The sequence below is a fragment of the Leishmania major genome, chromosome 31 (genome assembly GCF_000002725.2).
Source record: "Leishmania major strain Friedlin complete genome, chromosome 31".
Lineage (NCBI taxonomy): Eukaryota > Euglenozoa > Kinetoplastea > Trypanosomatida > Trypanosomatidae > Leishmania > Leishmania major.
The window spans coordinates 688,353-715,272 of NC_007272.2; the positions used below are offsets into that span (position 1 = coordinate 688,353).

The 26,920-nt window shown below is 60.8% G+C and overlaps 4 protein-coding genes across 4 annotated transcripts; all 4 read right to left on the bottom strand.

Moving 5' to 3' along the window:
* Positions 1 to 651: 651 nt before the first annotated feature.
* On the bottom strand, positions 652 to 3,777 carry LMJF_31_1470 (hypothetical protein; the record flags this gene model as incomplete). The annotated part of the gene is made up of 1 exon (XM_001685081.1): positions 652 to 3,777. One exon carries the CDS (start codon positions 3,775 to 3,777, stop codon positions 652 to 654), a length of 3,126 nt encoding a protein of 1,041 aa, XP_001685133.1.
* Positions 3,778 to 6,107: 2,330 nt separating this feature from the next.
* On the bottom strand, positions 6,108 to 11,000 carry LMJF_31_1480 (hypothetical protein; the record flags this gene model as incomplete). The annotated part of the gene is made up of 1 exon (XM_001685082.1): positions 6,108 to 11,000. The coding sequence occupies one exon, from the start codon at positions 10,998 to 11,000 to the stop codon at positions 6,108 to 6,110; it is 4,893 nt and encodes a 1,630-aa protein (XP_001685134.1).
* A 1,035-nt stretch (positions 11,001 to 12,035) lies between these two features.
* On the bottom strand, positions 12,036 to 16,778 carry LMJF_31_1490 (conserved hypothetical protein; the record flags this gene model as incomplete). The annotated part of the gene is made up of 1 exon (XM_001685083.1): positions 12,036 to 16,778. One exon carries the CDS (start codon positions 16,776 to 16,778, stop codon positions 12,036 to 12,038), a length of 4,743 nt encoding a protein of 1,580 aa, XP_001685135.1.
* A 6,178-nt stretch (positions 16,779 to 22,956) lies between these two features.
* Positions 22,957 to 26,403, bottom strand: LMJF_31_1500 (conserved hypothetical protein; the record flags this gene model as incomplete). The annotated part of the gene is made up of 1 exon (XM_001685084.1): positions 22,957 to 26,403. The coding sequence occupies one exon, from the start codon at positions 26,401 to 26,403 to the stop codon at positions 22,957 to 22,959; it is 3,447 nt and encodes a 1,148-aa protein (XP_001685136.1).
* Positions 26,404 to 26,920: the final 517 nt, after the last annotated feature.

The window sequence follows — 26,920 nt, forward strand, 5'->3', positions numbered from 1 at the left end:
CTCACTATCCGTTCAGTTGTTGTTGTTGTTGTTGTTGTTGTTTTCGTTGGGGGTTCGAGCCTAACGCGTGAGAGGCGGGCAGAATAAGCGGTGGCGGACCGCGGAAGTGGGAGGAAGGTGAAGAAGGGCATAGGACGAGAGAGAGAGAGAGCGCTGATAACCGGTGGTGGCGATAGTCGGGGAGGTGATGGGATAAGAGCAAGGGCAGCGAGAAGGATGGCACTCTCCTGCTTCAATAGCATAGAGGGAGGAAGGGGGGGCGAGACAGAGGCAACGGGGCGCTCACTGAGACGTAGAGAAGCGTTGCTGTCTTCTTCCCCCCCCCCTCTCTCCGTTCCTTCCGTCGCGGTGCTACAACCGGAGGTGCTTCTCGCTGCTTCCGTTGTTGCTAACAGAGAGAGGGTGCCGTGTAGGACGCATACACACAACAGCAAGTGACCAGCGCGAGCATGATGCACCACCGTTGCTGACCAAGTAACAGAGCAAGGAACTCGCCGGAGCATCAAAACGACAACAGAAGCGGTTGTAGCACAGCCGCTGCGCTCCGAGCGCGTAAGGTGTGACAAGGCAACAGCAACGTCCACTAGCGCTCAGCCTACCTCCTCCTCCCGCGGTCAGCAAAGCAGATGCGAAAAGCAAAAGAACGCAACGCTACCTCCGCATCAGCGCATCGTTCACCGCGTCTTGCCAGGCATCCGGGTAGCAGCACATAAATAGATAGTTGCCAGCAACCACGCCGCGGTAGCCCAGCATCTCCGTATCGTGCGTGCGTCCCAGCTCGAAGACGCTGTCCTCCACTGCCGCTACGGCACATGCCACCTGTGCCTGTGTCTGCCTGGACTCTTCAGCCGCAGAGTATTGTAGAGTCGCTTGCGGCGAGGCGCCCAACCCTGCGCTGAGTGCCTCTCGTGGCAAACCATCCGGCCCATCCGGGCAGGCCGATACAGCAGGCCAACTTGGTCGCATTGTGCCGATACCTGCGTGGAACAGTCGCCCCTCATGCCCCTTCGTGAAGATCGTCGACGCCACCTCGGCCAGGTCGGTAAACAGCAGGCACGGGACAAAGTACGGGGAGCTGCGGCCCCTTACGGCGGTCAGGGGAAGTGGGAAGCCGCCACACACGTGCTTCCATTGCACTTCACGCAGCACACCACACTTCACGGACCCGTCGTTCGCACACGTTCGCGGCAGCGTGGACGCTGTGGATGCGGGTGCCCGTAAAGGAGGCGAGCACGCGTCCGCATGCTTGCGCATCTGATATCCGCCTTCTGGGCTTTGTCTGTGCACACACCCACCTCTGGTGGCGCATCGCAGCACCTCTTGTGCCATCTGCACATGCGGCGGCGACGGAGCTGGCCCTCTGCGGCACAACGCATCGAAGCTGTGACCGGGGCGTAGCGGCTGTCCAAAGTGGCTCTCCGCCAGCGTGCTCAAGAGCGCTGGGGCATACGTTTGCGGTGCAAAGCAGAGAGAGCACCACCCCTGCTGCAACGATGCGCCCCCATGCAGCGCTGCTGGCGCAAACACCGCGTGCGGCTCACGTAGTGACTCCCGCGAAGCGCCAACACACGCCCCCTGGCAACGGTGACGAAGGTCTGCATAACGGAGCGGCCGCTCCAGCAAGCTGGACTCGAAGACACACGCTGCAACGTCTTTGAGAGTCATCGGTTGTGCTGCTGCTGTGGCACTCGACAACACCGGCTGTGCCCCAGAGGAGGGCGACAAGGAAGGGCCTGAGCCACGTAGATGATATGAGAGCGATAACGGACTTGAAGCCCCCACTGAAGAGGGTGTAGCGGCGCTTGCCGCGTGAGGCAATGCTGTAACCATTGAGACCGCCGGAGTCTCGGTGCACAGCTCCACAACGCCAGTGGTGGCACAATCAGCCTGCCTCATCGACGGCAAACTGCCGCCCTGGCCAGCGGTCACTGCGGTACTTTCTGCATGAGAGGCCACGTTCGCGTCACCCTGTCCGGTGAGCGCACCTCGAGACTCCGTAGTTGCCGAAGTATCGGTCATGTCTTGCTGGGCGAGATACGAATGGCGAATCGCGTGCAGATGTGCTACCTGAGCCGCGGGACAGGCATAGCACAGCACCATGGCAAGCGTCTCAGGCCTTGGGCGATGTACCGACGGCACTGAAGAAGACGCACAAGCCGCATCGCCACCACGTGGTTTTGCTAAGTTACCGCCACTAAGACCGCCGTTCTGTGCAGTGACGTCGATGTGCTCGCTCGGATCGGCCTTCTTAGTGCGTGTCCTAATAATGCTGTCATCCACACCAGCCATCAAAGGCAGGAGAAAATGATCGGCCGTGTCGCCACCGGTGATCAGGACATGGAAATTGTGCGTGCATGGCGAAAGCGAGGACGCACTGGCAGCACGACTTGCTTCGACTCGCCTCCCTGAAGCGCTGTGGCGACCCTCGCTCCGCTCACTAGCTGGGCCTGTGAGGGTGGGCAGGCGCCTCTGCAAGCTGTGTCGAGCCGCCGCATCGGAGGACGATGAATGCGCGTTTTCAGCAGAGTTGGCAGTGCTATTTGAGGATTGGTGCTCGTGCTGGTGCAGAAGTGCCGCCCACCATGTAGCGACAAGTGCCGTCGCAGGTGCCGGGCGCCACAAGATGTCCATCGCATACACGCAGCAACGCAACGAGCTGGCGCTGCTGCCCCTGACTCCACAAGCGCAACACGCCCATGCTACAGCTGCCGCCTTTATGGCAGCGGCGAGGCCGCTGCCTGCTGACGTCGCCACCGTCAGCAAAGGAACCCAGGGCTCCGCCATCGGCAGAAACGGCTTGCCTTGTGCGCCTTCCGCGCTGATGGGCATCGGTCCCTGAACGGCTTCCGCAAAACCGCCCCCCGGCCGGTGGCTGTGAAGGTGTGCCACCTCACTTTGAAAGCGCTGGCGCAGTCGTGTCAGGCGCTCCCGTCTCGCCCTCTCCCTCGGATCGAGGCGCTGATGGGGCGTGGCAGCACTTTCAGCACCTCCCGACGCCCCCTCCATCGCAAACACGCATCCGTCAGTCAACGGCGCCGGCGCCTCCTTCGATCCAGCTGCAGCACCGGCGCTGCCATCGTGCTCATCATCACGCGCGGGATTGGATGGCTTGGGCAGCATCCCTTGAGCCCATGGGCCCGATTGGTGTGAGTCAAGGCTCCATGTCAAGTACATCCGCGCCTCCTCGTGCTCCGCCAAGATGCACGAGATGGGAACACCGGTCTGCAGGGCCTCAGACCCAGCGAGAAGGCACCGATGCTCGCCAAGAACGTGGCGAAGAGCATTTAGACTGGTGATGATGGAAGAGAAGAAAGGAGAGGCGGTGTCTGCTCTGCCAGAGGGTGTCTCATAGGAGCTACTCGCGGTGTCCCGCAAGTCGCCCATGGCTGCGGCGGTGGTCAGGTTCCTTTCCTGCAACTTTAGATTTTCCATCCCAACGGAAGCTGCGGAGGTGCTGGAAGTGGCTAGGAGGTAGCGCGTGCACCACCGCACGTCCTCCGGACTCGCCGTAGGAACGGCATGAAACGTCGAAAACTCATTGGCGTTGAGCACCACCTCGGCAGGGGTACGTGCGGGCAGCCACTGCGCAGCCGTCACGTGTGCCTCGACCTCTGCGTCGCTCCTTTGCGCCGGCGATGAAGCGGTGACAGCGCCGGAGACGGGGTAGCGGCGGAGCAGATAACCACGCACAAGGCCGGAGGGACTGTGTGGCGGTACATAGCTGGCGAGGCTCTGACCCCACAGCACATGAAGACAGCGAGTTGGCCCGCCTAACATTCCGCGACGAAGAGGGCGGGTCTTCCGGGGAGGGGGGAGGGGGGGCAATGCCCACCCGCGAAGGAATTGAAAAGACGACAAAGAAAGAACTGCAGGGGAAAGTCAATACCCCCTCCCAACGCAACGAGAGCGGCAGGGGGACGCTCGGAAGAGGTCTCCGACTGGCGCGATCTCTAGGCTGTCGAGTGGAGCGCTGCGCGTCGCTGTGCAGATGCGCCTTTTGGTGCACAGTTATGGGCAAACAAAAAAAAAACGAAAAGAGAGAGTCACGTTACGCGTCTGTGAAGATGGAAAAGAAATGAGTGTGGATAGGAGTCTTATGGATGGTGAGAGACGAAGTCAGAGGGGGAGGGAGGCGGTTTGGATCTCATGGCGACACGGTCGTTGAAGCGATAATACCCGCATCAAGTCCATATGCCGTCGGTCTCTTGGGGAAATGCTTTTTTTTTTCGGCAGAAAGATGAAGAAACGAGAAGCGAAATACACGCTGCTGCTGCGCGGCTTGGGGAGCGATTCGTGCACACACACACACACACGCGCGCGCGGAGAGCAAATGAAAAAAGTGCGCCGGTGTGGGAGCAGAGAGGCAGAGGCTGAAAAAAAGAGGCGTGGAAAGACGAGCAGTGAGGAAGCGCGCGGTGCACTGAACACACAGAGAGACAGCGTGAAATACATTAGCAGCGGCCCGCTGAGCGGTAGTGCGCATGCGTACGTATGCACCTGCATACCCATATGCCAGCGTGCATCTCTCCTTACCGAGAGCAAGGAGGTACCGGATAGTGAAGGGGCTGGAGTGGCGTTCATCTGCTCCTTCTCTCACACCCCCCCCGTGTGAAGGAGGAAAGAAGATGGTTTGCGTCCGGGAGAGAAAGAGCGTGCGCATCTGGCTGCGTCGGATCGAAGTAGCCCCACATGACCGGCACACATACATGTGCGCGCATTGTGTTTAGGAGGTTTGGTTCTCACTGCAGCGAGGTCGTACGGGAATTCCACTCTCGCAACACCCAGAAAAGAGTGCTAAGAACGACAAAAAAAAAACGGCGGCACTGCGTCTCGTTTCTGTTGTTGTGGCGCACCTGCGAATATAGTGGTGCAGATGGGGGTTACGGGATAGTGCCTGCCAAGTGTGCCAGCGTCTCCTTGGCGTTCGATCTCCAATACTGCTGCTGCGTAACGCCTCCGGTGCTGCCTCGGCGTGCCCTGCGCCTGTCTCGCGGCCCGCTACGCTGGGCGTAGGACGGAGCAGTACCACGTACTTGGCCCACTCCTGATGTGTGGGCCAACACTGCCACAATTCCCAGCACGCAGAGAGGACGAAGGAGAGAGAGACAGGAGAAATACGGACACTCATAGAAAAAGAGAGACGCGCTTGACGAACGACCTGAGCCGAAGCATGCATGCACAAAATACATAGAACCAGAAACAATATGATCGCGTCCGAGCGCGCATGCCGAGAGAAGGAAGAGGAGGAGGGAAATGGAGGTGGCTGACTCTCGTGTATTCTGGCGTTGGTGTTATTGTTTTTTTACTGTCGCTTCCTTAGTCACGGTCGGACAAGGCTAGACAAGAGCGGGGGGAGACACACACACACACACGCGCACAAGAAAATAGAGCAACGCGAAAGTGAGCCCCGAGTAGAAACGCCGCCGGGGCCGTTTTGAGGTTTGCTTTTTCGCTAGCTCGGCGTCGGCAGACGCCTATGCACACTCCTCAGCCTCGCAAGAGTGCACACACGACGAGCGTGCACGCTTCTGGTGATATCCGCATCTGTGCGCAGAGTGGGGTGCATCTATGCAACAACATTAGCCCCTCCTCTCCGCTTGGGGGCGTCGATGGGCAAAGAATGAGGCCAGTGGAGCAAGAGGATGTAGGCGGTGCTGGTCGGGAAAGGGGTGGAGAAGCAGACAAGCAGCCAACAGAAAGTGCGATGTCAGCAAGCGCTGTGACTTACATGCACTCCCTCACGCAGGCACATGCACAGCCACGTGCGCACCACCTTGCCCAGCAGAGCAATCGCTAAGAGCCACAAGCATAGAAGCGCAATCCGCGAAAAAGGAAGCGAAGGGGAAACCCCGGCAACGCCACTCGCGGTGCTGGAGAACAGGAGCCCCAGCCTGACAGGATTGGAAGAGGGAGACAGGAGTGGCGCACCTTCGCGAGGCACAAGAAGAGGGAATAGAGGACGCTGCAGAGGTGGTGCATGCTGGTCAGCGCCACAACACGGAGGGGCAAAGACGGAGAAGAATGTATGCTTGCGTGCTTGTGGGTAGACGTTTAGCACAGAGCCGCACGCTCTCTCTCCTCTTTCGTCCAAATCCTATCCGGCGCCACTAAAGCACGACGCGACTCTGAAGGGCTGGCACGACCTCATACACACTCGTGATCCCGCATCGGTCGACATAAACGCAGCGCAGTTGCGGCAGCAGCTCCAGCCCCGCCAAGGATCCGGTGAGATTCTGACACGAGGAGAGGCGCAGTGTGCGCAAGGAAGCAAACGGTGCAGACAGCGGCAGCACAGACGATACCACGACGGATTGAGCCGAGTCTGTGCCAGATGCCCTTGGGCACCACTGCGACAATGAGATCAGCTCGGCGACACTCGCGGCTGTAATGCCGTGGCAATGGCAGAGGGAAAGCTCCAGCAAGGAGGAGAGCATGCTGAGCTCCACCAAGCTGCAGATGTTCACACAGCCATCCAGCACGAGCCTCTGGCAACCACGCGCAAGCCCAAGAGCACAAGAAAGGGACGTGCTGGCCTGTAAAAGTGCGATCGTGAGAAACGAAGTCCCCTCTGTCGCACGCCGCACTGCAGCGATGTCTTCGGCAGCTGAGCCGCTCTCCTGGAGCAGGTCCGAGTGCAAAAGAGGAGCAGCCATATGTGGTACGTTTCCACCGTGGGCAAACAGGGGTAGCAGCGACAAGCGCCCTCCGCTCTCCTTGGCCTCAGCTCCTCTCCTCCCTCCATCAGCAACGGCACCCGCAGCAGCACGGGCTCCACTGCCACCACGCACGTCAGCGCCTGTGATGCGGCCACTATGCACATTGCAGCCGCTGCCGTCCACCTCCGCCAAGCTCGGAATGGCATGCAGCGCGCGCATATCATGCACACCTTTGCAGGAAAGCAGACGCATCTGCACGAGGCTCGTGCTGCGGTGCAAGCCAATAAGCCCTTGGCTGGTGACGTTGCTCGAGGACACGTCAAGCTTTATCAGGTGCGGGCACAGCCCCAGCACACCGACAGAGAAGATGCGACGGCAGAACTGTAGCGAGAGAAGTCGCAGAGGTGGGCCGCGACACCCTCGGCTAGCGCACTCGTCGAGACGACGCGCGCGAAGGGAGTGAACTACCACCGGTGGATTTCTTGCACGTGGCGACATTGCATCTGATGCTCTCTTGTCGGCCGCCATCACGCCAGTGCACACGAACTTCACAAGCTCGGCGTCCGTTACGGCTGTGTTGTTCAGGTCAAGGCACATCAGCGACGGCAGCAAGCCGAGACGACGGATGCGTCGCACGCGCGTGTGAGACAGCAGCAGCGTGTGCAGAGAAGAGGTGAAAAGGACTTCATCGTCGCCCGGGAAGACGTCAACGACGGCGGAACGGCTCCTGCTGCCCTCCTCCAGCGCATGGCTGTCATCACGGTGCGCCAGAGGATCACTGAAGTTGTTCGGTGGTGTTCCAGGCATGAAACTGCGGCGCCGACTGTGCTCCGTTGCTCGCCCTGCCCCTGGGATGGCCTCCCCGCCTTCTTCCTCATCCTCGTCGTCGCTGTCGTACAGTCCCGAGCCTTGAACGTTGAGCACCTCGAGCGTGGCGATCGCCATGACATCACGCACGTGATGCACTCCGGCACAGTTCTTCAGCGTCAGGTGTGTCAGTGCGGCGCAGAAGCGCAGCGCCGCCACCGCGGCTGTGGACAGGGGCGTGTGGCTCACGTTGAGCCAGCGCAGGTGTCGCAGGTGAGCCACAGGGCTCAAGTCGAGAATGAGAGAGCACGCGGAAAAGTTCAGCGCTTGCAGGGCATGCAAGCCACCGTGGCGTTGCGCCGCAAATGAGCTCCCCAGCGCATCCAGTACCTCCTGCCGCACCGCCGTGTCGCTAAGGTCAAGGGAACGCACGGAGGACAAGAGGGCCACGGCGCCAGCGTTCGTGATGCGACCGCAAGAGCGGAGGCAAAGGCGGTGAAACTGGTGTTGTGGTGCCGTCGCACCGCTCTCGCACAAAGCTGCCACGAACGCGTCGAGGTCGGCGTCTCGGATATCCGTGTGGGAGAGAGAGACGTTCTGCAGAGACGGCAGTCGAGCGAGAATCTGCAGACTACCGGCATCTCGAATGGCGCTCGCGCTGCATCCGTCAAGGCGCACCGTGTGGAGGAGTGCGCTCTGCTCAAGCCCGCTGAGCCACGGCCGATGAGCCCCCTCACCAGCACCGAGCCGCTCACCCTCCTCAACTGCGCAACGCCACAGCGAAAGGCGCTGCAGGGAAGGCAGCCGACCAACGTCTCCGAGAGCGCATCTGAACTTGGTGTCTGTGAAGACAAGCGTCGTAAGACGCTGCCAGAGGAGAGACGGTGGCGTGGTCAGTACCCCAGGCACGTCAGCCGCAGCCGTCACCTTCGCTGCAGCACCCGCCTTCTCGACTGGTGCGGCGGTGCCCCTCGACGGAAGGGAAGACGACGACACAGCGGGTAGCGACCTGGCAGGAGTTGGAGGTAGTGCCGCCTCGTGCCCCCTTTCTAGTAGACTCGACAGTAGTAGTCCTGCGCCTTCACCCGCCGCATCTGCCACGCGCTCAGTGGCAGCGCCGACCTCACTGCCTCTGCCCTCGCTCTCTGTTCCGCTGGTGCTGCTGCTGCCGCTTCGGCTCTGATCTGACTCGTAGTGAAGCTCACCCATGGCAACGGCAGAGAGACGCAGCTCCTGCAGCCCTGCCCAACAGCTCTGTCCGTGAGCCACACCACCGCCGCGCCACTGCCTCCTTTGATTCCGCTGCATCACAGCGATGGAGGCGAGGGCCTTGTATGGATTGCGCACCCGACGACACGCACACGCGTGCAGGACACGCAGCCGCCGCCCGCCGTCGGGCCTCGCCGAATGAGGTGTTTGTCCTGGTGCCGGCGCGCCAGTTCCGGTGACAAGCAATGCGTCATGCGGGGTGCTACCGCTAGAACGTAGATGAGCCGCCACGGTCCGCAGGGTGGCATCCGTTAGCCCCGTTCCAGAGAGGTAGAGCTCCTCCAACTCCACAAGGCAGCGAACCAGCTCTGCAGCGGCTGCATCTACTTGAGGGCAGTAACTCACGTCAATCACACGCAGCGACGTGCTCCGATACAGGCCTTGCACGCCGGCGTCGGTGAGACTCACGTTGAAGCTGACATCCGCGAGACGGAGCGCGGGCAGATCACCGAGGAACCCGACGTCGTGCAGCGTCGCAGACGAAGTGAGGTGCACCTCCGTGACGTATCGCAGCACCGGCACCCAGGGGTGAGGACGTGCAGAGGAAGCACAGTCTGCCCCATTGGTTATGGTCTGCAGCTGCAGTTGGCGTCCCTCCAACAGGAACCGTCGTGAGCGTGCATCCGATGGTGTACTACCATCGCTGCTGGCTTGTAAATCGAGCGTTTTCAGTTGCGGCGACGCGGACGGAGGCGAATCTCTCCCGGCCGCTGGCCCCGCTGAGTCCACAGACGCAGCCGCCATTGCCCAGCCCTCCAGTTTTTTTGCCCGGGCACCCTCGAAGTTGACGTCCAGTATTCGTAGATGTGCGCAACATGGACAGCGCAGAAACGCACTCCACCAGTGCGCCGGGTTGTCAGATGTCGCGGATAACGACGGCGACGGCAGAGCCGGTGGTGCTCGGCATTCGTAAAGATGCACGGCTGACAAGAACGAGGAACAGCACCGGCGGGGCTGCTGCCCACACCGAGCGGGAGACGGCACTAGCATATCCATTCGTCTAGTAACTTCTTCTGGCAACTGAGCAGTGGTCCTTGTTGTCTTCCACCCTCGAGTCGAGTATGAGGCACAAGCATTGCACCCTTCCGTCATGCGCAAGGGAAGGGAAGCGGGATGGTCACCATATGCGTAGAGGGACGTCGACGGTGGAGCTGCTGCCGCCGCACACGTCGGATCATGCGGAACTTGGTGAACACCATCGTCTTCGACGTGGCCACGGATGTCTTCGTGGGCAAAACGAGAGCATGGCGATGGGGAAGGGGGCACGCAAGCTCGACCCAAGACCAGAGGGCGGCTTAGCCACCAGTGCGAGTACGTCCAACTGCCTCCAGGATAATCGCCGTTCTGAGAGCGTGGCGCCGCGTCCTCGCACGCGTTGCTGCACACCGGGGCGGCCGCGTGTTTGCGCCGCCGCTCCTCCTCCCGCTCCTCCCCTACCTCCCAGTGGAGCACGCGCCGCCACTGCAGCTGCGCATGCTCCTGCGCCGCAAGCCCAGTGCTCAATAAGGACACAGTCAAAGAGGGGCTGCGTATGTACTGCCCGGCATCGGCCGCGGTGGATCGAACCAAGAAGGAGACGAGGTGGCCCACCAGGACACCGCCCAGGTAGCCAGCCCTCATGGCCGCACAGCGGACGTTGGTGCCTGTGTAGGGGTATTCAGGCAGAGAGGAAACGTCGCGCAGAGAATCTTCGCTGTCGAGTCCAGAGTGCACGGCCCCTGTGGCGATGGCAGCAGCAGCGGTCACACCGCGCTGCTGTTTGTGCTCGAAGTAAGTGCGAGCACAACGCTGCGGCAGCGTATACCGCCACGACGATGCGCCGGCGGTACCTGGTGGATGAGGCCGAGCAGCGCAACGGCGCTCTCCTCCTCTTGACGTCGCGTTCGCAGCGACGGTGAGGGTGTTCGGCGCGTGATCGGAATACCAGAGAGCATCGTCCACGATATCCCCCGCAGCGTCCATGAACTGCACTTCGCTGGCAAACCGCCGCTCCGATGGCATTATGCGCTCCGCCAAGTCAGACACCCACCAGTCCCCAAACGGCACCTGGCGTGCCCAGTTGGTCCACGCGGCCTCGTACTCGCCCTCAGCATCATCGTGGATGTGCGTTCCAAGAAGGCGCGCCTCCGCTGCGATGCGGCAGCGTGGATGAGCCGCGGCGAACCCCAGAGGTGCTCGTGACGGCCAGTATGAGGTGAGTACACCCAACGAGTTCAGTGAGAGTTGCAAGTACTGTTCTTCTTGATACTGCTGCAGTCGCTGCTGCATTGCTACTGATGCCGCAAAGTACGCGCCTGCAATGCCGCTGGCAGTGCAGATCCACACGCGGCACACTAGCGTTGCCGCTGCTGCTGCTACTCCAGCTACAGTACTGTTGGGGAAGGGGGGGGGGCACAACGGCACAAGAAACACGGGGTGCTACGTGTATATGGAGAGGTAAAGAACACACACACACAAAGAGAGAGAGAGGGCCAGTAGAGAGCGCCTCTGCAGGGGCATGCTGGCACGAGTACGCGAAAGAGGTGGGGTGGATGTAGGTAGCAATCAGAAGACACACACACACACACACGCAGACACACGAAGAGTCAGCCGCAGCCAATCACGATGTCATCGCCGTTTTCTTCGCAATCGTGTGGATTTTATGTGGAGCCAAAAGAAGCGGCACCAGTTGCTGTAGGGAAATACAGTCGGCACGCCAGCCGCACTCTGCAGCCCGTTCACTGTTCAACGCCGTCCCGCCCGCTTGCTTGCTTGTTTTCCTATTCTCGTGCACGCGTAGCGATGCGTTAAAGAGAGCGAGAGAGAAAAAAGCATACAGGAGCGCTTTGGTGTCCCGTCCTGCTGTGCCTTGCTGTGATGCTTTCCTTCTACTGCATCGTGTCACCAGGGAGGGGGGGGGGGTTGTGCAGCGCCGGCCGCCGCAGCAGCAGCAGCAGTATGCACACACGCACGCGGAGATGGAAGGAGACGGGGAGAAGAGGGAAACGAGTGATTGAGAAAGAGACGCTAAGAGAGTTCTCCAACCAGACAAGAGAGAAGCACCACGGACTGCGAGATGCGTGCTCTGTGTGTGTGTGTGTGTGTTCCGTTCATTTTGTTCGCGAGGCCATTATGCGTGAGGTTAGCGGCAGTGCTTTACCGATTGTTCGCTTCATTTTTTTGTTCAGTTTAACTCCGAATATCCCTCTTTCCGCGTGTGCGCATGCCGGACACCAGAAGCGCTGCGTGGAAAGCAAGCACCACCACCACCACCATACACACACGTAGAGGCACGCGCCGTCTGTGCGTTTTTTTATTTGCTTGTCAGCCGCCCTCCACCTGTGGCCAAAGCGTGGAAGGGTACCAATCCAGATCCTGCAGCGTCGATCGAAGCACCGTCCTCTCCATCATAGAGAGACCTCCGCTGGTGGCGATGCGCTGCTGCACGTAGTACCGCAGGAGGCCCTCAGTAAGGCAGCGCGCACACCACATGGAATCCCTCACAGCGAGCCTCGCATCAGCATCCGTGGGAGTCAGCATCGCCTCTGCTGCAGCAGTGTCCACGGTCCTATATCCATCAGTCGCACCCTCTTCGTATGCGCAGCTGCGGCCACTGAAGTCATCGTTGCGAAAGCGGGGCCCCACGAGCTGCACAAGTGCGACGACGTCGTCCAAACTCCAGCACACGCTCCGGGCAGATTGCATCCGCCGCCCCTGCGCTGCTGCCCAGGACTGCAGCCAGGCGCACACCTGCGCCGTGGCAGATGTGCCATGTGAGCTAGGACTTGGCTGCGCTGGAGAACAGGAAGGCTGCTGCTCATCGCCAGGCTCGCCACGCGCCTCGACGCCTGCAGCGACTGTGGAGGAAGGTGGCAGAACCGGGCTGCCGAGCAGCACCTGCAGTGCTGCCAGCGCCGCGCGGGCAGAAGAATGCGCTGCCACGTACGCCAAGACCGCGTGGAGGAGCAGCGGCATGCCCTCCTCAGCGGGTACGTCGCTGTACGCCGCCAGCGAGACCTCCAGCGTGCGTGACGCAGCAGCCGCGGAGGCCGCCGTGCGGGAGTCGGCAGAGCAGCGCAGGTCGCAGGAGCGAGCTGACAGCTCATGCAGAATGGCACACAAATCCACCATCAGCTCGCACAGCGCGGCTGCCGAAGAGGGGGAGAGGGCGGATGCGCGCACACCGGCCTCTGCACCATCGCAGGTGGCACCACCAGCGGTGCCCCACAACTCTCGACGATGAGCCAGGGTCCACAGCAGCACGTGACTGAGCACTCCATCCCAGCCAAGCACGTCCTTCACGCGCTGGTGCAGGCCCAAAATACGGCGCAGCCAGCTGGCCCACACGTCTTTGGCTGTAAAAGAGGCGTCGAAAAGCGGATAGAGAGCCCAGCAGCGAGGCGCGCCACTAACAGAGACCGCCGCCGCTGAGGATAACGAAGCGGACGTGTCGGTGGCGTCGTCGCCGCTGGCCGGCATGACAGGGACGGGCGTGAGCTCGATCCCCGACTGCAGAGAGTTCATGAGAGCTACGAGCTCAGCGGTGCTCGTAGCGGCGGGTACCAGGGCGGCAGCATCCGCCCTCTCTGGCTTCGTCTTTGCCTCCACTTGAGGACGCAGCAGGAGAAGCGGCAGCGATAAGGGCACCGCGTCAAGACAGCGCTTCGACACAGCTATGCTGTGGACAAGGAAGAAAGCTGCGATACGCGCCCCACGAGCATCGCGTGCGGCCGGCGAGTTGCTGGGGAGCGCGCCTGCGGTAGACACGATCGAGCGCGGCACGGCCGCCTCAACACTAGAGCCGCTGTTGCCAAGATGCTGCAACAGCTGAACGGCCTCTGCCATGGTGCACAGCTCATCGACCTGGAGTCGCACAGCGGTGCCGTCGCGCATACGGAGGAACGCCTCCTCGAACGCGTGTGCGAGTATTTCCGCGTAGCCGAGCACCATGTCGACGGCGATGGCGGGGTACACTTCCGCCAGAGCAGCGGCAAGGCGGGTGTTGGCGTAGAGCGATGCAGCTTCCAAGCAGAGAAACAACAGCGCCCGGTCGCGAGCGGCAGAGTCTGTCTCCACGGCTCGAGCGTTGGACTCGGTGTTTCCTGACGGCTCCCTCCACCAGCAATGCTCCACTGCGCGGATAGCAGACACAACACTGACCTGTGCGGAGACGGTTTTTAGGTGGTGCGTTGGAGCGCCGACAGGGATGGCTGCGGGGTCGCCACGGGTGGTGTGGGGGTGCTCTCCGTCGGCATCGGCCTTGCGGGGCCCATCGGCACTGCCCGACCACGGCGTAGACAGCAGGGGAGACGTGAAGCGCGCAAAGGCCCTGGTCAGCCGACCGGCGTCCATCACCACTGAACACAAGAGGAGCTGCACCGCCTCGTGCGTCTCGTCCTCAGTGCTGCACAGCGCATGGCACACCGCTGCCGAGCGGTGGTGCGTGCGCGCAATATAAGTGGAGAGGAAGTGTGCACTGGCGGTCCATCGCATCTCTGCCAAGACGCGCTGTGCCACAGTCACCTCCAAGGACACAGCGTCATGGCTGTCACCGCTGGAGATATCGGTGGGGGTCACATGTGACCCGCTGCTCGCCGGAGACCGACACAGATGCAGCGCCATTCGCGCAGCGTCGAGGAAGTAGTGGTCCAAGCTACCAGTTCCGCCGCCAGCAGCGCTTGCAGTGCCGTCTTCACTCACGTACTGGAGGAACCACATCTCCATCACAACGCCGCCGCCGACATGCATTCCCTCAGCTAGCAGCGTGTCGCTGACGTCCTGCACCATGCCGTAACCGCGGTGACTGGCCGCAAGCTTCGAGTGCCCTGCGTTGTCCTCGCCCGTCTCGCCATTATTGCTGGTACCACTCTTGCGGTGCCCCAGACGCGCACATGCGCGAAGGATGAGCATCGACCACAGAATGGCGGATGCGTGGCGCACCGTACGTACCTCAGCCGCGCTTGTGGAGCAGACAAGAGTAAAGAAAAGAAGCCACGTCTCATAGAATCGGTGCCGTGCATGCTGATGCGCCACCGCAGCAGCCACGCCTCCGCGGTCAAGAGTGCCGGTTAAGTTAGAGTTCGCCACAGAAGAGCCGCAAAGGAAGCCGTGCAACGCACTCGGAACGCGCGAGAGGTGCTGCAGCACGCACAGCAGCTCCGCAATGTCCTCGAGCCGGCGGTGGCCCATCACCACCGCCGACAGCTGTGCCTCAGTCCAGGTCAGGAAGGCAGGGTCCTCGGCGACGCGCCGACACGCCGCACGCAGGCCTACCCCGACGCCTCCGCAGAGCAGCAGCTCCAGAAAGAGCACCTCCGCATGAATCGAGGCGAGAGAAGAGAGGGGAAAAGTCGACAATGTCGCGTTCGGTTCGACGCATCCTCGGTGCGCCTCGCTCTCGACGCCCTCACGGCCCGTTTCCTCTCCGTCGCCCCTCGGCACTATCGAAGCCGGTGAGGCGTTCCGCAGCAGCGGGTGCATTGCCCCTAGCACCTTGTTCGTAAAGCCTAGTTGCTCCAGTCCCAGCCGGGCATCTGGCCCGCGCAGCAGCTCCGACACCTCGCTAAACGGGAGATCAGGGTTATCTGCCGGCTTCTCAGCACCTCTGCCTTCGACGTCGACGCTTCTGCCATCGCTGCGGCTCTCCTCCGTGTCCTCCGGAGCGCCCCCTGCCGGGCTGCCAAGCTCAGCGACGGCCTCCACGAAATGCAAAACAGCGCTGCAGCCCCCGAGCGCGTCCTCTACAGATGCAGGGGCTTCTGTACTGCCTGTTGAGCCGGCCGGCTCGCCCCGAGTCATCCCTCGGGACAGCAGCAGCAAGCAAGTCGCGGCCAGCTCAATCATCGCCGGGTGCCCCGCCGAGACGAGAATCTCGAGAAGGAAAAAGATGAACGGGGCACAGTTGGGGCCGTGCAGGCAGCGGTCTCGCAACGCCACCGCCTCCGTCCTTCTTGCCGACTTCGACGCCCTGGTCGTCATTGCCAAACCGTGCAGATGTGCCAGTAGAACCTCGAGCGCCAGCTGCTGATGCTTGCGCACTGTGCTGCGAAGGCACTGAAACAGCAACGAGAAGAACGCCTCACCGTGTACACAAGACGAGGGCAATGACGTGGGTGAGGTTAGACAAGTGGTGGCCGCCTCCTCCTTCCCAGTGCCACCGGCCTTTGAGTAGGAGACGTCCACAGGTCTCACGTAGTAGCCAGATCGGAGCTGCTCAAACTCCAAGACAGACCACTGGTGTGCCGGCAAGCGCTGCTGAGCAGAGCCACCGGCGGCAAGCACAAGCTCTGCTCCTCCTCCATGCATTCGCGTACAGGTGCCAGGAAAGCTCGAGAACTCCCCGCCAGCCTCGTACACATCTGCCGACGCGGTGATGGCATCTCGGGGCTGCACATGTGCGCTGAAGCCTGTGGTACGTGCGGCGGCGGAAGCAGAAGGCAACGATGCTCGAGAGGGCTGCAGCGCTGATAGATGAGTAGTTGCCTCACCCCCGATTGTACGCTGCCGGCCGTACGAGTGTCGCGTCCTCACCACAGGGAAGGCCTGACCTGTGATTGCTTGAATGGGACGCAGCGGGGGCCCGACGAGCGCCGGAGACGAGGCTGCCGCTGTGCTGGAGATGAAATCTACATGACGCTCCACAATATCGGCCACCATGGGAAGCGGGGCATCGACGCTGGGACCGTGCGCAGACATGGCGTTATTGAAAAGCTGCAACGCAATGCACGGCAGAATGCGAGATGGAAAAAGAGGCGGGTGGCAGCGCGCACACACAGACGCTCGCAGCGGCAGACGCGCGCGCGCGTGCCTCCAGCAAGGACAGAGCGTGCGCGGTGCGAGCTGCGGCGCACGTGAGCGAGGGAGATGCAATGTGTAGTATGCATACACGCACACGCACAAACATGCGCATGACCAACGCATCGAGCAGCATGTTCGGGAGGGGGAGGGGGGGAGGGGCAAAACAACAAAGAAAAGCAGCAAAGGTATGGAAATGGAGAAGAGAGGGAGGAAAGGGTGGCAGTAGTGGCATCGCTGGTGCGTTCCTTCACCTCTGGCGAGGACTGACATCGTCGCCAGAGAGGGGGGGAGGTATCGCTGCGCGCCAAACAAAACGAGAAACCAAAAAAACGTCCGAAACAGCAGCGTCCAGCCAGCGGTGAAGAAGGCCGATGCAGGCGAGCTGCCTCACCGCTGTACCCCGTTCCTATCGCCCCTCTCCTCTATTACGCCTGAGGGGTGGCAAGTGGCGCGGCGATGGAAGACACAAGAGGATGGCATCCATTCGCACTCCCTCAACTCCATTCCAGAGAGGAGGAGAGGTGGTGCGCCACGCAACGCAAATAGCGCTGCTGTTCTTCTTTCAATTTTTTTCGGCCGCCTTCGTTGGCGGGCCGTGCTCATCTCCGCTCACTCGAGCACTCGCAGCTGACGAAAACGCCGAAGCGAAGCGAAGAGAGAGGCGAGAGAGCGTGTGTCGAAGGAAGGCGTACAATGAAGGACGGAGGACGGCACCGAGGCAACAACACCGGGCGAAGCGAGAGTCGACCCCGCGGTGGAGGGGTGAGCGGCAAAGAGAAGGAGAAGCAAGATAGACGAGAGCGTCGACACACACTCGCACACGAGCACGAACGAGTAGCACACGTCAAGACGGTTCCTTTTTCCTTTCGCGCCCACAGACACGCGTGGAGTCGCGGGGTCACATGCAAAGAGCGCGACGCGCGCCCGTGCCCAGCGGAAGTGGAAAAGACAGAGGCGCATCACAGAGGCGTCGAACAAGGAAACGTGCCTCGCCCAATGTGGTGCGTTGACGGGTGTCTGCGGTACAGAGAATAAAAGCTAACATAGCGTGCGGCTTTTTTTTTCTTTGGGGCGCACAGGCAAGCAGCACCAGCCGTGGCGTCGTCCGGTGAGCAAGCAGAGGCCCTGTGACGAGGAAGCGTTTCATGCCAAGCCAGAGACACCCAACGGAAAATCTAGCCGCGTTAAAGAGAGAGTGAGTCAGATTCAGTGAGGACACAACGAAAAAGAGGAGAAGAGGGAGGGGGGTGAAGGAGGGAGAGAGAGCAGCGGCCCATAGTCGCCTTAACTGCAGAACGCACATCAGAGGCGCAAGAGTACGAAACAAGGGAAGAAGATGTGAAGGCCACACACACACACACACACACACACACACACACACGCACGCACACACACACGGAGAGAGAAAAAAGCAGAGAGAGAAAGAGGGATTGAAAAGGCGGTATGTATAATAACGCAAGATGGGAGCAGGAACAACAAAAAGGTAAAGGAGAGCACATCATCATGTGCAGCCCGAGCCGTGAAGCATCCTCTTCCAACAGTTTCGGCTGAGGTATTGGGTGTATGCGCTTGCACGTGCTGCTTCGCCGGCCGTAACCCCCCCCTCTTCCTACTCTTCGCTGCTCGTGCGGCATGCGAAATGATATGCAGAACAAGAGAGTGTTGAGAAGAAAAATGAGAGGCCCCACGCATGAGGCCTTCTGTTGTAGGCAGTGGAGCATGGTCGGTGCAGGGCACGCCTCGAAATCAACGAAGACCGAGAAGTAGGCCACCGTAAGGGCATGCATGCGGTTGTGTGGGGAGACCACCGAGTATGTGCGAAAAAAAAAAAAGCGGCATGAGCAGGCATGAGTCATGTGCCTCGCATATCCAGCTCAAGCAGCATGAGTGCGAGTACATCAACAGAACTGGGAAGACGCAGATGGAAGAACACACTGGCACGCAAGCAGGCGTGCAGTCGCCTCCGTTACAAACACGATGATAAACGGCGAAAAGGGAAAATAATATGAAAGGATACTGTATCGCGACAAACACGCTCATCTCCGTGGGCCCAGCGCGTCCACCTTGCTCGATTCCCTGTTGGCACACTGTAAGCAGCGCCGGCTCAAGGGAGCGCCAAGCAGTATCCTCACCAATGTCAGAGCTCCAGAAGCACGCAATGTGAGCTGACAAGCACCACCTAGGAAAAGGGAAAAAATTCAAAGACGAAGAGAAAACGAAAACGGAGGCTCGCCCACGTCCAGGGCCGAACGATAAGCGCCCCAACGTCGCCCTACCAGCAGCAAAAGAAAGGGGAAAAAATGAAGGCTGTCCGTTCCAGTGAATGCAGCCCCCCCCCCCCTCATGCCAGGGAGTACGCCTCCCTGCAGAGCCATTGGTGCGCTCGCGCCAGATTCGTGGCACATCCAAGATAAAACACTGCCGTCTCCACTACACGGGTGTTCGCGCTCATGGGCGCCTGTCGTGACGTGCCAATGCATTCGATCCAGTACGTAGGGAGAAGCTCACAGGTAGAGTCCCATGAGCTGGTACGCGTGCAGCGTCCACACATCAAGGCACAAGCTGCGGCTCACAAAGAACCCACCCGCGTCCACCAACAGCTGACGGAAGGCACGCGGGCCATCCTCTGCCAAGCCGTACTCAATACGATCTTGCGCCAGCTGCTCAACGTAGCTCTCGCACTCCAGCACGCCCATGGCCCCGCAGCGATAAAAAAAGGGGCATCGACGAAGCGGATCCCCGTCCGCCGCTCACGCGCAAGAGATGAACGCCAGGGCCGCCGCCACCCGACCCAGCATGTCCAGGATGAGGATCCCGCAGCACTGCAACACCTTCTGCAGCGCGGGAGTCGCGCTTATAACGTGCCGCACCTCCGTCATCTCCTCGGCAGGCGGCGTAGGCGACAACGTCGTTCAAGGCGCGTCGCGCTTCACCAGAGGAGCCAAACGTGCAGGCGCAGCGTTAGTAGGATAAAGAGAGCGAGCTGCAGGACAGCACACAACGTGGGCTCAGACAGGTGTCAGAGCCGTTTCGAGAAAGAGGAGCTCTTTGAGCCTGTCGCGAGGAGAAGCGCCGCTACCAACGGTAGCAGCTGGGGGGGGGGGAGCAACGACGTCGGCGAAGCCGTGAGCTTCGTCTCCCTCGCCACCTCTTCCCCGGAGACGTGAGCTGGACTGATCGGGTCCCCTCGTGGCAGCGGCGTTGATGCTCACAGGCCTTGCGCCCTTGGTCGCTTCGGGCGATCAAACGACCCACAGCAAGGCCGTCAGCTGTGCACAGTCTTCCGGTGCCAGTCCCAGTGCTGAAGGCCCTTCACTGCCCCCTTCGGCCAACCAGCGCGCTCTCGCAGTACTCCTGCAAGGCGTCTTTGAAGTACTCGACGGCCCGCATTAAGGCTTCGGCTTGGGGCGCCGCAGCCACGAGGCCGCGTGTGCAGCACCGATCGAGCGACGCGAGCCTATAGCAGCGATTTCGAAAGAGACCACACCGCTGTGCACGCGAGATAGCGAGGGGACGGGTGTTGCAGGTGAAGGCGAAAACGTCGGTAGAAGAGACGCGTGCCGCTCTGCGAGCGTGTTGGAGAGTGGGAGTGAAGGTGGGGTGGGAAGAGAAGCAAAACGCCGCCGAGGACTCGGTTTGAAGCGCATCGAGGGTATGGGCATGCACGATCACGTGCGTGTGCGTTCGCGTTCGTGTAAGCACTGTGTCGGAACAGTGGCGGAGGCCGTGTTGATGCGCACATTTGCGAAAGGAAGACCCATAATAAAACCGTGTGCTGAACGACATCAAGGCCGAAGTGGAGCACGGTGAAATCGCCATGACGCGGTGAAGAAGAGAGAGTAGTTTGCAAGCGAATGCAGTTGAAGCTTGTGTGCGTCAGTGAAGGGTGAAGGGAGTGCCACTGTGAGTGGCGCATCGTGCTCTCACGGGGATAGGCATCGCCGTTCTTCACGCTAAGCTGTCCGCACCGCACAGGTACACACGCAACGTGCGCAGCACCCAGCATGTGAGAGAACGCATGGAATCGTAGTGCGAGGCCCACCCTACCCCTCCAGTCCATGCCTTCTCGCACCTCCACATTCACGTGCTTGCAGTGCTCGTGCGCTGCAGTGTCGGCGCCTTGTACGACAGGGAGGCAACGGCGACAAGAAAACTTTAATACAGCACTTCCAAAAGTGGAAAACAAGACTACTTCTTATATTACGTGCACACGTACGCTTGTGACCAGCCGCATCCTCACGTCGCCTTTCGTCTTGCTCTCCCTCGCACTCATCCACACCGCTGCTGCTGCGGTAGCAGGAGCAGCAGCAGCAGCAGCGGTGTGGATGCCCCTTCGCTGCCCGCGACGGAGAAAACCAGCCACAAGACTGTGATAAAGGTGCGCAGAGTGGCACGCATCTTGCTACCTGCACGGAGCCAGTACAGAGCCGAAGACAGAGCAAGTAAAAAAAAAACGCAAAAAAAACGTAGTGCAGCTGTCGAGGCACTGGAACAAGCATGTCAAGCACAAAGGCTGAAAAGGCGAGGCGCGCGACTGGTTAGGGACGGGTAAGCACAAGAAAAACAGGCACAAACAAAAAAGAAGTATCGATTGCTCACCACTGCATGTGCAATATACTCGGGTGTGCGTAACTGAATGCTGTGAGGTAAACTTCTTCTTCACCACAGAGCGCCGGCCTTGATACGTCTGCATGATCACCGCAAGTGCCACATATTTGCCCTTGTTCGCGGCTGCCAGAGAATGCGGGGCCGTTGACGCGCACGCGCGTGTATCAGACGCATTAAAGCCAGAAAGGGCGAAACGAAGAGAAATGAAGAAGACGACGAAGATGTGTAAAGACGGACGTTGGGAAGGAAAAGACATACGCGTCGTCGGTCACATGTACACGCGCATGCGCGGAGGTTCACGCTCACTTGGAAACATACAAGGCCCCCCTCACTCTCGCACCCCACCCCAGCGATACATCTTACACTGAGACCAACAAAGAATCGTATTCGACGGTAGCGAACAAAAAAAAAGAAGGAAACACAAAATGGCGAGAAATCAGTAGCGGCCACACGTGAAATAAGTAAGATCCGAACGACAGCTTGTCAAGCTGCAGTAAAGGGGAGGGAAGAACCCCCACCACCACCACCACGGCTGCGAGAGTTTCCTTTTATGCTTTTGTTGGTTTTTCGCTCTCCGCTCACCTGTGCATCACACACCTCGCCCCTGCGCTCAACTGCTGTGCAACGCTTACGGGACGTAAGGGGCAAAGGCACGCACCCATACACACACACACATACCAAACAGGAAACAACCGAAAACAAAAAAAAAGGGGGAGGGCGAACAAGAACGAAAAGAACGCGCTGCACGCCAGCAGAGCAACGCACCATCAACAGCCACAGCGAGACAACACAAAACAGAGCAACGCAACAAGAGCTCGGAAAAGATGAGGAAATAGGTGAACAAAGAAAACAATGAAGCACAGGAGGGGGAGGGGGTGTGAAACGCAGCAAGAGGGCATGAGATGTCGCACACGCCCTACGATATCGACCCCCCTCCTCTTCGCCCCACATGGCCACACTTACCCGCCCATTCACACCATCGACTGAGACGTATCCCACGAAACAACAATGGCAACAGGCAAAGACAAGGCACCGGACGTGACCAAGAACAAGGGAGTGCGAAAACACGACAACACAGGGGGAGGGGAGGGGAGAAGTATATACAGAAACGAGCCAGCACACAAAACCCGGGCAGAGAAGGCCAACAAATGAACAAGGGGGACAATGTTAGCCGTGAAGGGCGGGGTGCCTAGCATGCAACGAGCCCGCTACAAGCTTTAGGTGCCTTAATCGGACGGGGGGAAAAAGGCGTTTTCCTTCTGAAGAAAGGTGTGGCAAGAAAGGGATAGAAGCACTAACACCGGGGGGAAGAAGCACAACAAGCACACCATGGAGCGGTATCGTCCAGAGCTGCGTCAACAGCATTAAAGATTGGAGAGAGGGGAGAGGAGGGATAGGCTGCGACGGTGTTCTTCTCCCGCAGCAGACGCTGACTCGCCTCCTTCCCCAGCCCGCCTGCATGTCGAGTACTGCACGGGGCTTCTCTCACTATCCTACTCTCGCGCTAAACACAGCGCGCAGATGAAAACGGCATCGTGCGTGCTGCGCCTCGCTCGAAAAGGAAGAGAAACGCGGAATGGCTGAGGGAAGACGGGGGAGGGAGGGACCCCCTCTAACACGACGACCACCAGAGGGGCGTACACGGATAGAGAGAGACTTGCAGGGGAGAAGACGGGGTGAGGAAACACAACACACCGTGCGGCATGGCTGGAAGCCTAGAGAGAAGCTGGGCGGCACGCCAGAGCCGCCAACGCATAGACAAGCACACAAACGGCGCCTCCCTCTCTTTGTGAGCCGCGCGCTTGCCCCCTCGATGAAGACGTCGCGCGCACGTCCGCTATCACCGCCAGTCCCACTCGTAGCTGCCACCCTCGACGTAGCGCTTGGTCGGCTTCGAAGCAGAGGTGCCAGCGGTGCCAGTGATACCGCCCAACGGCGCCGCTGGCGAGACCTCCTTCGCAGCTGGTGCGCCCGTCTGCGGCATCTGTGTTCGCGAGGAGGAGCGGGAGTGCCAGGCCACCGCCGGGCCGTTGCCCGCAAGAAGTGTTGGCGTGCTAGGAGTGGCACAAGGGCTAGTACTAGTCACCGGGCATAACAGCGGTGTTGTGACAGCGGGCATGCGCCGCTGCGGCGGCCACACAGCTACATCGACGGCAACTACATTTGGGAAGCCAGCGGACGCTCCTATCGAGGTCGGCGTCATCCCGCGCGAGCCGTGCACCGGCGTCGACGGGTAGCTGCCACCGCTGAGGTTCATTCCGGCAGCGCCAGGCGGTGGCACTCCGCCCAGGACTCGCGGGCGCGACGGCCCTGCAGCAGCGCCAGCCAGGTTCGCTGCGCTGGAGCCGCGACGCGTGGCCTGTACGTTCTGCACACCGTAGGCATAGCTGTATATTGCCTGCACCCACCTCCGCGCAGTACGCATGGCCTCCGACGAAGCTGACGACACAACTGGTGTGGCAAGGTACGCAGCCGTTGGGGCTGCCGACGTGTTGCCTGCGCCAGTCTGTGAAGAGCCTTGCCCGCCGTGCTCCCCAGCTCCGCTTCTTGCCACCGCACTACCACTGGCATCGCTGGTGGCGGTGCTGTCCTTCTGCGCCGTTGCGCGTGACGCTGGCAGCAGTGAGAACAAGGCGCTGGCAATCGTCTTGGGCACCGGCACGCTCGCCGGCTTGCTTGCGTTGGCAGTGGTCGTCGAAGCAGACAAGATCGGTGGCGGCCGTGCCATCGGAGCCGCGTAAGGAGCGGTCGCTACCGTCGCGGCGGATGACGGGGGGTTGGCGCTACTTTGGGGCCCCGACATGGAGGCACCGAGTGAGCCGCCAGAGGCCGCCTGCTTCTTCTTGTTCGGGTTCGCAAAGTTCGGCACCGTTCCGTGGTAGTACGTTGTGCCATCCCGCTCAAAACGATAGACGTAGAAGTTTCCGATGTGCTCGTGGATGTGCACCATGTTCGGGCACGACTCCAGCACTGCGAGCTCCTCTGCACTCGCGCGCGGGGGCGGGTAGCAGACATCTCCATCGCCGCTGTGCAGAACCTCGAGCTCGTCACGGTCGCACACCCGCGTCACCCAAGCCGGGTCGTCGGAGTCCGCCTCGCGTGCCTGCTTGCAGTATGGTCGCATCGCCGCCAGCACGACGCCCTCGAGGGGAATCGAGTGGTCTGCGAACCACACAAGGCGGCCTGGGTCGAAGCGCAAAATGTCGCCCTCGTTGAAGCCCGGAAGGACATCGCTGCCCATGACGTAGACGTCTTTTGGGTGAATCGTCACCACACGGCCCGGCTCTGGAACCGGCGGCGGGTGCGCCTGGTCCACCAGCCCGCGGTACCGCCAGTACCCGCTCTCCTCACTCGGCAGCTGCGTCACGCGCTCCTGCATCACCTCCGGACGCTCCGCGAGAGACCAGCACAGGCGCTGCGCCAGATCCTTCGAGATGCGGCCGTGGATCATCTGGTCCGCTGTAATCCACATCTCCATCTCGTCCGTGACGCCCTGGCCCACGCTGCGGTCAACAGCAGACAAGCCGCCGGTGCTGTGGTTACCCATCATGGTGCCCGGGCCGCGAGCCGTCATGCCGTCCATGTGGTGACCCGACAAGGGCCCGCTGAAGCTGCTGTTGCGACTCACGCCGGCCGTTGGGGTGCCACCCTTGAGCACGCCAAGGTAGCCCCAGCGCCACTTCATTTCGTACAGGAACGATAGAATCGGAATGTTAGTGAGAAGGCTCGAGAAGCTGAACGTCTCCATCGGCGGCAGGAACGGCCGCGGTGCTCCCTGTGCGACGGCCGACAGCGTCGGAAGCGTGCCAGGCGAAGCAGAGGAGCCGCCGCCGGCGGCAGCACCGTACATTGGCGGCGGCGCATCCGCTGCAGGCACGGGAGCAGCACTGTTGGCTCCGCTGTCGTAGGGGGGCAAAGACGGTGCCGAGGCTGCGGCCGGGCTCTGATAGGCGACCGGGCCCTCCATTCGCACACTGGGCTGCCGTTCGATCAGCCCTGCCTGTATCATCTGGTAGTAGTAGGTGCTAGCAGCAATGTACGTCACGCGGCCAAGGTTCTGCTCGCCGGCAGATTTTGTGAGGAACACCATGGCCGCTAGCGGGGCGGCCACCGGAGGCGGCAGCGTCATGACATCCTCGGACGTGCCGATGCGGGCGAGATAGCTGCCGCCTTTTATACCGGCCCCGCGCGTCCTCAGAAGCGTTCCACTGCTCGTCCTCGGCGACGTCGCCTTCATGCCGCCACTGCTCGCCTGACTACTGGTGAAGGAGTACGGGTCATTGTGATACGTGCCCCCTGCTGTCATCGAGGGCGACTGCCTGGAGCCTGGGGTGAGCAGGCTGGTTGCCTGGTTCGCCATGGCCGAGGCCTGCGTCGACACCCGCTGTGCGTCCTCCACGTCCTCCTGCATGGAGGCGAAGCCGAAGCAGCCGACAATGTTGATGATGGAGCCGAACATGTATACACCGTTCTCTAGTGCCGCCTGCATGTTGTTCATGGCCGTGAAGGCACCACTCCCGGTGTAGGATGGCGACTGCGGGGAAGCAGAGGACACAGGAGTTGCCGTTCGCGCTGCAGCACCACCAGGGATAGCATTGTGTAGGTTGAGCACTTTGCTGATGTCTGACCGGAACGCCACGGCGCATAGAACGGGCAGCACCTTCCGCTGCTTCTTGCCATCGAGCCCCATGGTGGTGTGCGGGTGTGCGAGCGCCCACTCGTAGGCTTGCCGCATCTCCGCGTCCGTGTCGAAGAGCATCTCCTCCACGTGCTCGATGACGCCGCGGTAGAGGGCTTCGCGTGAGGGGTACGAGTCATCCTCGTTGTCATCGTCGTCTCCCTCACTGCTGCTGTGGCCCCGTTCCGGCATTAGCCCGGCAGCGTGCAGATTGGCGTCTGCTCCGCTCTCCGTGGCCGACTCAGCAGCAGCAGCGGCGGTACGTGCTTCGCGCTCTTGCTGGCGACGGCGGCGCCGCTGAGCGCGCGTCTCCTCTCCGGGTAATCGGTAGGAGCTCGCGTAGTTGGGAATACGGCTAAGGTCTCCCGGATTGCCGGGCCGTCGGAAGTAGTAGTTCACCGCGGCATCGCAGCGCGCCTTGTGGAACTGCACAAACAGTGGACAGTCGGGACTTGGGAAGTACTCCTTTGTGAGAGGGATGAGGATGATGTCTTGGCGCTTGCTGCTGCCACCCCCACTTCCGCTGCCACTGCCGGCGGCCGACGAGTTTGCTTGACTCACATTGAAGAAGCCTCGCCGGATCGTCTCACGGCTTGGTGCAACGCCCATGGTCTGCGTAGCGCGGAAGATGAGCAGTATGTCTCTGTGTGGGGTGCCGCTGCCAGCGAGCGTGCTCTGCCCTCTCGTGAAAAAAAGAGGAAGGGCAGCAGAACTGCACGCGGAGGTCACGCCTGATGTCTCACTGCCCGTCGTCCGATTCCCGTGGGCTGCTTCGTAGGCTGTCTCGCGAGCACGAAACTAATTCTGTCAGACGCTCTCGATTCCGCTCGTCTATTCGTCATCGGCTGTCGTTGCTTTTTAATCAATTTCAGAGTTTTCTTCTTTCTTGCTCTTCAATCTATGTTCGTCCATGATACGACTGCTCCTGCGCATCCTCGACAGCAGTTGGCGGATGTGCATGCAAGCAAGTCGGCATGGATGTGCACACGGCCATCATGGGTGGGCAAGGGCGGCACCGTCAGACCCCGGCAGGGTAGTAGAGTGCGGAGAGTGGACGCACCACAAGGGCGAAGGCGAAGAGAGAGGTAGACAAGAGAAGACAGATGAGTTGAAGAAGTGCTGCGAA